Source organism: Sinocyclocheilus anshuiensis, unplaced genomic scaffold, assembly GCF_001515605.1.
Source record: "Sinocyclocheilus anshuiensis isolate Anshui unplaced genomic scaffold, SAMN03320099.WGS_v1.1 scaffold73, whole genome shotgun sequence".
In the NCBI taxonomy this organism is placed as follows: domain Eukaryota; kingdom Metazoa; phylum Chordata; class Actinopteri; order Cypriniformes; family Cyprinidae; genus Sinocyclocheilus; species Sinocyclocheilus anshuiensis.
The window spans coordinates 260603-271727 of NW_015536460.1; the positions used below are offsets into that span (position 1 = coordinate 260603).

At 37.5% G+C, this 11125-nt stretch overlaps 1 protein-coding gene across 1 annotated transcript in view; it reads right to left on the minus strand.

The window, feature by feature from the left end:
- Positions 1-11125, minus strand: part of LOC107700908 (myelin regulatory factor-like protein) — a 29569-nt gene that overhangs the window by 17686 nt on the left and 758 nt on the right. Inside the window, exons 2-16 of the mRNA XM_016503133.1 lie at positions 10265-10352; positions 10077-10138; positions 9621-9990; positions 9436-9539; positions 5821-5968; positions 5277-5472; positions 5114-5190; positions 4918-5028; positions 3151-3241; positions 2785-2985; positions 2478-2586; positions 2279-2388; positions 2023-2183; positions 697-763; positions 532-620 (exon numbers count right to left, since the gene is read on the minus strand). Of these exons, the coding sequence (XP_016358619.1) occupies positions 532-620; positions 697-763; positions 2023-2183; positions 2279-2388; positions 2478-2586; positions 2785-2985; positions 3151-3241; positions 4918-5028; positions 5114-5190; positions 5277-5472; positions 5821-5968; positions 9436-9539; positions 9621-9990; positions 10077-10138; positions 10265-10352 (1984 nt within the window). The remainder of the gene's footprint in view (positions 1-531; positions 621-696; positions 764-2022; positions 2184-2278; positions 2389-2477; positions 2587-2784; positions 2986-3150; positions 3242-4917; positions 5029-5113; positions 5191-5276; positions 5473-5820; positions 5969-9435; positions 9540-9620; positions 9991-10076; positions 10139-10264; positions 10353-11125) is intronic.

Genomic DNA, 11125 nt, shown 5'->3' on the forward strand with positions numbered 1-11125 from the left:
TTAAAGTAAATTCAGTAGCACTCTCCTACACTGTTAAAAAAAATAATATATGTTAGATATGTTAGTGTTATGTTCTTTTGCTACTAATCATGTGAAGTTTTCTTTTTTATTATTATTTTTTATTATTATTATTATTTTATTTTTATTTATTTTTTTACATTGAAGGTTTGATCATAATAATTTAAGAAACACCTATAAATTAACAGTGTTTTAAGGTTTTTGTTTGGCACCCTGTGCTGCCGGTCATTTTACCATTTTTTTATATTTTCTTTTTGTTTTTACAGTGAAGGTGTTTGATCATAATAATTCAGGAAATACCTATTAAATAACAGTGTTTTCAGTTTATTTAAATTAGATTTGGCTTTAATTGTAATTGTATAAAAATACATTCATTTTTTCTTTTTTTTACAGTGTATTCTCTATTCATTACTGACCCATTTGGAAGGTTCCACATGTTCTGTTTTGCTCCAATCTGATACTGTATATAAATAGAACATTTAAGATAAAGTGTACTTAAGAAGAACATCTCACCAAAGAGCCATGGTTGTTACTAGCATGATAATACTAGCTTGGAATACTCTGTGTTGAAGACAGTTGTGATATCTCCCACAGAAGTAGTTCTGAAAGAGAAATATGAAGTAGCCATATTTGTCACATTTATTTTACTAATTGATAAATAAAGGGATTTTCACATACTGTGCTTGACTGCGGTGGCGTTGGCGGTGGAAGTTTTGAATGGAGTGTGTTGTTTTTGTTGATTTTCCTGTGAAACAAAGATTTCAGTAAAACAAATTATTTCAGATGATTGCATGCGAGCACATACATCACAGCAAAGTGAGTTTGTATTTCCATTCAGCAATTATGGAATTAAAAATAAATAAATATAAATATGGTTGTAAAACATGTTTCTAGGGAGTTTTAAATGGGTTGAATTAGGGAACTGAGTTCTGAATTCCCTATGTATTCATTTCATCACTGCCACAAGGCTCACAGGAACTCAGACAGCTCTTTACCAGCTTTCTTATGACTTTAAATATCCTGTAAGTGTTATATCTACCATAAGTTTATTATCGATAGTTAAGATATTTACATACTTTGGGAACAATAAGCATTACAGTTAAGTGTTTCCCAACTCTGGAAGTTGTATTATTGTTAACGAAAAATGATACTAAATGATAACATTTTCATTAAATCAAATAAGAATAAAAAAATTGGCATAACTAGGAAAAACAGACCGTAAAATACATACTACAAAAATACTCACAAAATTTCAATAAAATAAAAATGAATTTTAATTTTGGTTTCTGATACATGGTATATTATAAAATGTAAAGCCTGCCTGCATTAAACATGAAAATGTCACTAGACAACAACACTAGACTCTGCGGAGAACTTTTTAAATACCAGTTACTGAAATAACTCAATAAACAATCACTAAACAATAATTCTAAAATATCTAACACTGAAACTCTGAAAACTAAACTAAACTGAACCATGATTGGATAAAAATGAACAAAAACTAAAATAAATTGAGAATTACAAATTACAAAAATACTGTAATAGAAATAAAAACTCAAAACTATAATAGTCCTGTCTGAAACATCTATTTCATGGTAGTGTTATTTTAGTATGACTGAGATATTATTGTAGTTTTTATTAATAGTTTCGTTTTTATTTTCATATTTTAGTTAACGTTGCAGTCATTTTGTTGTGTGTTTTTGTCAATTTTATTAGCTTTTTTTCAAATATGACTATATACTTTTTATAAAATTTCAGTTCTAGTTATTTTAGTACATCAAGTTAAGCTAAGTTAAAATGGGAAATGTTTCCTTTGCTACTATTGTATATAAACCAATGTCTATTTTAGGTAACTTAGATAATGTGCCGTGCTGGACTCTAGGAAACACTGATGCATGGAGCTCCGTGTTTGTTGAGAAAATGTGTAACAAACTTGAAGAAAAAGCGTCTGAGAGAGATAGAGAGAGAAATGCAGTGTGGAAAGTTAAGAAAATCGATCCAGACCCTTTAGCAGAAGGGCCGCTGTTGGACCGCATGCTACCCAGCCTCTTCAGCTTGGCCAAGCGAGTGTTCCAGACCTCAATCTCCTGAATACGAGTCTCAAGGTTATCTGTGAGTTTACACAGCTGCTTCACAGCACCTACATTCTCCATAAAAATCTGCTCCTTTAGGACATAACGACCAAAATTACTTTCACACACCATCCTCAAATGTCTAGAAAATGACACTGCAATTAATAACAAATATCTGACAGGCTTACTTTGTCCACCATGAGAAAATTATCAATCTTCTCCCCGTTTACGCAAGTGATATTGCCCATCTCCCTTACAGCCGAAGGCAGGAGTTCTCTGACTTCCTGTGCTATGATTCCTAATCAAAGAGACACCTGATCTGTGAGAATCTGTCTTCAGAACATTGAATTATAAAAAGTGCAGTGTATATGCTAATTTAGCCTGTACCTGTTTCGTGACGCTGATCAATTCCCATCCTTGATGCAAACTCTGGTTTGTAATCATATTCCACAATTCTCATCTGAGCGATCCTCTTGAGCTGCTCTGTTGAGTCCACCTACAACATCACAGACACAACATTTTAGTGGTTTTCGCTGATTGGATCTATCAAGACCGATGTTAATACCAGATGTAAACAGAATCACTTTTGGGAGGCCATCCATTTGAGAAAGCCATTAACACCGCTGTCCCAACCTTATTTGAATGCCATTTTGTTTCGTTTGTCTTTATATTGACTAAGCAGTCAGACACTCACTTCCTGAATGTTTTGTTTGGCCCTTCTGTCTGAGGGATGCATGACGTTGCCCATTATCTTGGCATTCCCACAAACCACCAAAGCCTCATCAGGGCTGTCTGTGTTAATGCCAATCCTCCCGTGACACACCACGGACTCTGGGATCTGTCCTCTTTGCCAGAGCACGTCACTATCATTCTCAAACTGACCAGGATTGGAGGCCTTTAGATGGAGAGATGATAAAAGTTTGAGAACCACTTTCACACACTAACAAGACATATTGTTAAGTCCAAAGAAAAGCTTCCATTACTGAAGCAGCAGTCCTTGAGGAAAATATATGAGCTCATAGCAGAATATATTGGTTATGGTTATGGTCCAAAAGCTTACCCTGACTATGATTCTTTCAGAAACATTAGCAACCAGCAGAAAACGCTCCTCTTTCACAGTAGCATACAGACCAACCACCATCTTAAAGTACCTATGAAACATAAGCAACAACATTCAGCTGGTTACTATTATTGCCGTTGGCCATATTTGTATATGCATTGATTAATGTGATTCATATAGATTATTTTATTGATGTCTTTATTAACTTTTTTATGCATGAAAGTTTTTCTCTGATATCATTAAAAATATCATCATTTCTGTTTCAAAGATGAACACAAAGTGTTTAAGTTTCTGTGTAACAGAACCAACAGAACCAATCTGTGAACCAATCACACTGTTCTGAGATGCTGAAAACACTGGACCATGACCTATTTTGGATCCAAAAAAAGCATTTTTCACCAAAAGGTGAAAAATTTGCATCCCTGAAGTTCACTATAAAAGTAGTAGACTAGAGGAAAATTGTTCAGAAATCTTTTTGAGAGGCCTGTTTGGAACATTATTCTCCTTAAAGGGTTAATTCACCCAAAAATGAAAATTAGCCCACAAATTACTCACCCTCAAGTCATCCTAGATGTATATGACTTTCTTCTTTCAGACGAATCCAGTCGGAGTTATATTAAAAATCGTCTTTGATCTTTCAAGCTGTTTAATGCCACTCAGCGGGTGTTGCATGCATCAGTCCAAAAGAAGTTAAATAAAAAGCGCCCATCCATTAAAAGAAAGTGTCTCAAACGGCTCCGGGGGGTGAACAAAGGCCTTCTGTAGCGAATCAATGCATTTTTGTAAGAAAAATATCCATATTCAAAACGTAATAATCACTTTAATCTAGCTTGCGCTCACTGTTGTACACTGGAAGCAGTTTCGGGCTGATGATGTATATGGATATTTTTCTTACAAAAACGCATTGATTCACTACAGAAGGCATTTGTTCACCCCCCAGAGCCGTGTGAAACACTTTTTTTATGGATGGGCGCTTTTTATTTCACTTCTTTTGGACTGATGCATGCAACACCCGCTGAGTGGCATTAAACAGCTTGAAAGATCAAAGACAATATTTAATATAACTCCGACTGGATTCGTCGGAAAGAAGAAAGTCATATACACCTAGGATGACTTGAGGGTGAGAAATTTGTGGGCTAATTTTTATTTTTGGGTCAGCTAACCCTTTAAAGTATACAGATTACTGTCTAACTGAACCAAACACCTGGCCAAAAATCCTGAAATATCAAGAAATGGTCTGCGTATAAAAACAAATGTGTCGAATTGAATAAGATTTTACGCTAAAGTGCTACTTTGTTTAGTCCAGATTTGCCTGGATCATTTTAGGTAAACTGTCGTTTGTAACTGTGAAAACATAAACTCTGTTCAGTTGTATTACTGCCCTGTAAAATGAGAGTATAGCTGCATTCAAAATTGCATACTGTCCAGTAGGTACTACATTTGAAACTTACTTTGTGAAAAAGTATATTGTTCTTTGTTATATATATTATGAATATTGGTAGTAAGAATTAAATTTGGAGATACTACATCTGCCATGTTTTCACTGTCACATGACCTACCCTCTCGAGGCTTCATGGGATAGTAAAGTATCATTCAGGTACTTCTACTTCTACGTCTACTGTTTTTCGAATACTACGAAAATTATTGAATATAATTCAGACATACTGGCATACTGTTTTTTGTATATTATATAGAATGGAACTAGGCATATTCGGACATAGTATGTCTATAGGTTGGACCTGCATTCAGAGATTGTTTGTAACTAACCTCTGATCAGGATTGGGTTTGCCGTTTTTTCTCATGTTATTCGCTGTGGTTTCACTGAAGTGTAACCGTCCTAATGTCACCTTTGTGATTTTGTCTCCTGGCAGATTTACTCTGAAAGAGATGTTAAACCAAAAATCTGTATAAATTATACATTATAAAAATGTTTTTCCACATGCTTAAGTATCCTGACACTTACCTGACTGGTAAGAAAGGCTTCTTGCTGCGATCTGACTGAGACTGCTCTATAGTGATGAAATGGTTCTGTGCTTCAAGCTACAAAATGGATTCAAGTGTCAAACAAACCATCTACATTCAGAACATAAATGTTTCTGTAAGAATTTCAGCCATGTTATCACTACCTTGACCCCAAACAAATTCACGTGGAAGCTCTCTATGGGCATGAGACCTCCTGACGTTCTGACAAATCTAGGATCTCCAACCATCCCTATGTGAACTGTCACCTGGAAGTGGTTCTTTTTCTGACACACAAAGGCTTCATCAGCTGTGGAGTAACTGAAACCCTTATCAGTGTCCACATGGTAGCCTGGAGTTGGTCTACTCAAAGGAAAAAAGACACATGAGCTTCATGGGTTTGTTGCTAAATGACATCTTGGTAAATGGAAGTAGAAGATGTCTTCTACATGAATTATGGGCCCTCAAATTCCTTCTTCACTTAGAGTAACAGTGATACAATGTACAATTGAGATATAAAAGTCTAATTTTATACATTTCCAAAAAAAAGAAAAGAAAAATACAATAGCATTACCATGTGTTTGGAAATGTACCATGGTAATCTTATGGTGTTCTTTGGTCTACAAGTACCAGAGTTTGTCATCTAATATCATTATAGTACCATGGTTCAAGTCCATCATCTCAGATTAAAAATTCTTGGTAGTTACTCACAGGCTTTCAGATCTGCTGTTGTGGAGTGAGCACCACTGACTGGGCTGATACCGGTCCAACATGAGCAGCTGGTGCACATTGCCCACTGGACTTCCACCAGTTGTGTCACTGTCATAACACTGTGTTTCATATGATCCACTTTCTGGACCTGAAGACAATGCAAAGCATTAAGGAAAGACGCACAAAATGATATGTAAAGTCTGGAATATACTGCACAGTCTGAGTTTACAGATTTAAATGGGTTGTGTATGATGAGCACAGACTCAGATTCTTTAGCTTTATAGTATGAGTCCATCCAGTCCGAGGAGATCAGATAACTTTTATATTTTGAGACAATTTTAGAACACATTTTAATTTGTCATGTGTCTCCTAGCGAAGAGGTACATGTTTCTTTGTGCGATTGTTGTTGTGGTTGGAATGACTTGTAAGCCTAGTAGTTTGAGATCCTCAGTTGTTTAGTGTAGTAGTTTTTCTCTGTAACCATTAACAAGTTGTAAAGCAAGTGCATGATGCCTAGTATTTAATTTTTTTTTATAGAGTATGAGGAACGTTATCTTTGGAATGTCTTCCCACACTGTCATCACTGGTTTGTCTTTATCTTTTTTCTATTATTACAAACACTGATTTTCCTGCTTTATATAACACTGATCTGTATAGTGTACATTTTTTTAATTGACAAATGGAATTGAATCTATGTACACTGTTCAAAAAAATCTGTAAAATTTACCGTAAAAAAAAAACTGGCAGCTGTGGTTGCCAGAATTTTACCATAAAAATACGGTAGTGACATTTTATGTTTTACGGATTTAACTTAAATTTACATTTAAATACTGTAATTTTATAAACTGATATAATGTTAATATACCAACCTATTGAAGACATTAACCAATTAATTGGTTTTTACTGTAGCATTTTTGCAGTCTTTTACTGCTAAAATCACGGTAATTTTTTACAGTGTAGGAATTGAACTAATGACCTTGGTGTTGCTAACGCCATGTTCTACTGTTTGAGCTCAAAGACTTTGTATATATCAAGACTGAACTCATATTACTATGAATGGGAGAAAGTGCAACACGCAATATGCCAGAATATGTCCCACCTTCTAGATAAAAGAGCCAGTGGCCAATTATTAAAGTCATTGCATCATTGTGCAGTCGACGTTAAAAGCTCCGGTTGCTATCCTCACACACAAACTTGGGACTGCACATGTGCACTGGCTGATCCAACCTGACATATAAACTTTTTAACGTTATTTGAGCATAAGAAACAACATATGGAATAGTTGCCCGGAGACATTGCAACCACCGTGTTAACAGACTTTCTCTGAAACTGATTTTGGTCCCTTTTGGTATGCCAGTTGTTGAATATATATTATTATATAATCATCATCATCCTTTTATGTGCCACATGTCTGATCTTTCCTGTTTTCATTGTGTTGTTAGTTCTGCCCTCTGTGGCCTAGTTTCCTCGTTGATTAGTTCATTTGTTTCCATGGAGCACAGAGCGTTCGTCAGAGCCCACTGCAGACGGAGAGCCAGAGCTCACCAAGATCGACGAGCCATCGCAAACTAGAGTGACAGAGCGGATGATCTTCCTGGAGCCAGAGCCTCAAGACACGTCTGACCAGGTGCGTGAGCCAGCAACACCATGTATTGCCGTGGGAGTTCTCATGGAGATCGAGGGAATGAATTGGGACCCCGCCCATACTTTCACCGCTGAGAGTGAGCTGTCGTGGCCTCTGAAAAATTTGACTGTTTAAAGGAGGAGGATTTAATTGACTGGTTTTGGGAGGTAAAACCCAATTCTCTGCTGGTTCTGTCCAGCTCTTCTGTGTCTCCTAAGCTTCCTGTGACTCCCGTGTTCCCACCCAGCCTTCCTCTCCCGCCTCCTCTCCTAAAACCAGCCAGTTCCTCAGCCCTGTCTCCACTGGTTCCTGTCAGCCCCTTAGCTCACCCTCAGTCAGCACCATCTGGGTTCTTTGATCCACCTCGGGCCTTCCAGTCTCCAGCATTGCCTAGGCATGAGGATCCCCTGTCTCCGCCTCCAGCCTCCGAGGCCTGGACTACACCTCAGTCCTTCCGACTCATCGGCTTTGCCTCATCCCTCTATCACTCTGGCTCCTTCGGGCTCCTCCTTACCTCTGGCTCCACCTTGGTCCTCTGTCGCTGTGGCTCCGCCGCGGTCTTCCGGATCCATGCCTCATTGTTTATTAGTTCATTTGTTTCCATCGGTGTTCTATCAATTATCCCATTAGTTCTCAGTTCTCCTTCATTGTTTGTCGGTTCTCATCTGTGTTTACGTTGCATTGAATTTGCTTTTGGAATTACACTGTGGAATATTAAAGCCTGTATCCCTTCATCTTCTTCTTGCATTTTGTCTCTTGCCAAGCAACCCGTGACATTATGTTTCTAGTAGCAGTAGTGAGTAGGGCTGCAACAACGAATTGATAAAACCGCTAATAATCAATAATGGAAACAACTGACAAAAAATAATTGATTATTCATGGCTGTGTGTTATGCGTGCAAAACATCTGCAAGTCATGTCACTTTACAGCAGCGAATAACATAATGTTACATAATATAAAAAATAACATCATAAACATAATCCAAAACATGACAATGCTTTATATTATGTGCTTCAAACAAACTCATAAGCATATAGTTTTACATGCCTGTCAGAAGTTCTGCCAGATGTGTGTGCTTTTCAGTACATTTGGAGATGTTTTGCTCAGTGCATAACTTACATTTTACTTATATTTTGTTTGTTTGTGTTGCTCATATCACTAATTACAACATGGATGGATAAAAAGAAAAATAATAGGTATAGATAGTGAATTTAACAATTGTTTCCAAATTTCCTCTTAATGATTATTAGAAATGAGATATTAATACTGAGCAGTTCTGTTTCCGAATGAACCAAATGTTCCTTTATTGTGTCTGTAAAATTAGTAATGATTAAAATGCCTAAATTCTACCAAATTAAAAGTTTTATGGTGCTTTCACAACTGGTACCATTGCTTGGTTTACACTGTATTTTTGGGTCCAAACCATGGCATGTTTGCAGATCAGTGTGGCAACTGTTTACGTCTGTTAGTAGGTAATGACAATGCAGACGAAGGCTAAAAATGCATAGTGTTGCTTGTCTCACTTTTATCTTTTTTCTTTTATCTTTGGCTTTGTTTCAACACAAAACATCATTTGTGTCTACCTGCCATTAAGGTACTGCAAACGTTGTAAAATACATGGGAGCCCAATGAGATATACATTCTGTGAGTGAGAACACAAACAAACTGAATCACACTTCATCGATAGCGATAAACTTCTTCGATTTAGTACAATCATGTTCATATCAGCAGCGAACCACACCAGGTTCACATGAACCAGGAAAACTTTTTAAGCAGATTTGGGTATGGGCACCTGAGCTTAAAAGCTGTGACGAGCCCAGGTGTGCACTAAAAGTACTATGTGAAAGCACCCTCTGCTGCATTTTAGAGCATTTTGATCTGACCAAGATATTGCAAGATATTATGCCACAAAGCAACATTTCTAGATGGGCAAACAGAACATGGTCACCTCAGATGGGACGAAAACATTCTGCACATGATATAATACTTACAGAATGATGGTTTGGTCCAAACTGGGTCAGCACACCTGTGCTGCTCTGTGTGCCCCTCAAAAGAGTTTGACCTTCTTCTTTTCTTATTTTCGTGCAAGATATTTCTGTTAAAGAAATACAGACTGTAAATATACTGAATGAACTGCAAAAACAAGCAGAACAGCACATGCAATACACATCCTTACCCTACATGTTGATCATGTTTTGGGGGCACATAAGGGTACATTGTCTCTGAGCACATTGCATGGGGCACACATGAGGAGGCCGCAGCTGCACTAGCTGGCATATGTCCTGCTGGAGGGCCCATCGCTGGGCACTGAGTATATAGCGGGACACCATGGATGGGTGCATTATGGGATGTGGTTGCCTGTGTGTAACTCTCAGCTGTGTTGAGACTGCACTGAGGGAGCAAAGCGGGTGAAATGGCTTTAATGTGGTTTCCAAGGGGTCTGCCAACATCATGTTTCCTGTCTTTAAAGGGACAAGATAGAGGGAAGGAGTCTTCTGATAGGCTATACACATCCTTGCTGCTTTGTTCCGGTGGCCATCTTGAATCTGGTGAAAATACAGATTGTATAATGACTACAAGCAGCAATAAAAAGAACTTTGAGGTTGGGATTTCAGATCATAGAAGACTTCACCTGGTATTTGTGGTGGAGAACTACGCTCTGATTCTGAATCTGGTGGTGACTCGGGTAATATGCTAAGAAATCAGAAAAACATGCTAAAAAAAAACAAATAACCATTTTCTGTGGCAACCAGTCATTTAGAGGAGGCTAAGTGGACTTTACTTGAAATTATGTTACTTGGAATATTTGAAAGAACTCACAAAGTGGGATCTGTCTCATTGCTCAAATACTGCTCCAGAATACTGGTGTCTACCACGGCACTCTCTAACACACCACTCACATCCTGTCCTGATGGAATAAAAAATATGTTACAATACTGTCTCTTGTTTAAATTTCTCCTCATGTGATGAATTTTGTGAAGGGGGTTTGATGAAATGTGGCTTTAAGTCACTTTATTTTACTCATTGGTTCTCTTGCTTCAAACAAGTAGTTTGAGCTTTGTTTTTTTTTTTTGTTTTTTTTTAGTATTCAACCAAATTTAAAGTTACCAACTTTGCAACATCAAATGGCATAAATATGCGGTCACATTTACTGTGCTTGGCAAGATTTCGCTTGAGGGTGAAAAAGTTCCTCATGCAGATTTCGCTCATTTTCAAGTTGGTCACATGATTTTGCTATGTTGAAAAAAAAGCTGCTTGTTTTGAAAGAGACTTCTGTGTGAGCTGTGTATTATACATATACTACTCTATTAAAAATAGACCTTTGTTTATGTAACTGCACCTTGCACCTTAACAGACTGTTTTTGAACAGTTAAAATGGAACATGCAAGCATCTATCCCTCTAGACACAGTACAAAATCACTACTTCTGAGACACTTCTGAGAAATTTCAAAGCCTTGACAAATATCTTACTGGATGTCTCACCAATCATCAGATACCTGGACACCACACCAAGAAAGGTAAGGGACCTGAAGAACCTTTCACAATACACAGATGATCTGGTCTAGAAACCAGCTTCCAGAGGCCATCAGACAGGGGCGCCGCTATGGTTTCTGGACCCCCAGGACAGCATATTAACTCGATCCCCTGCTTTCCTCTTTTCCGTCGGGCCCTTAGAATCGT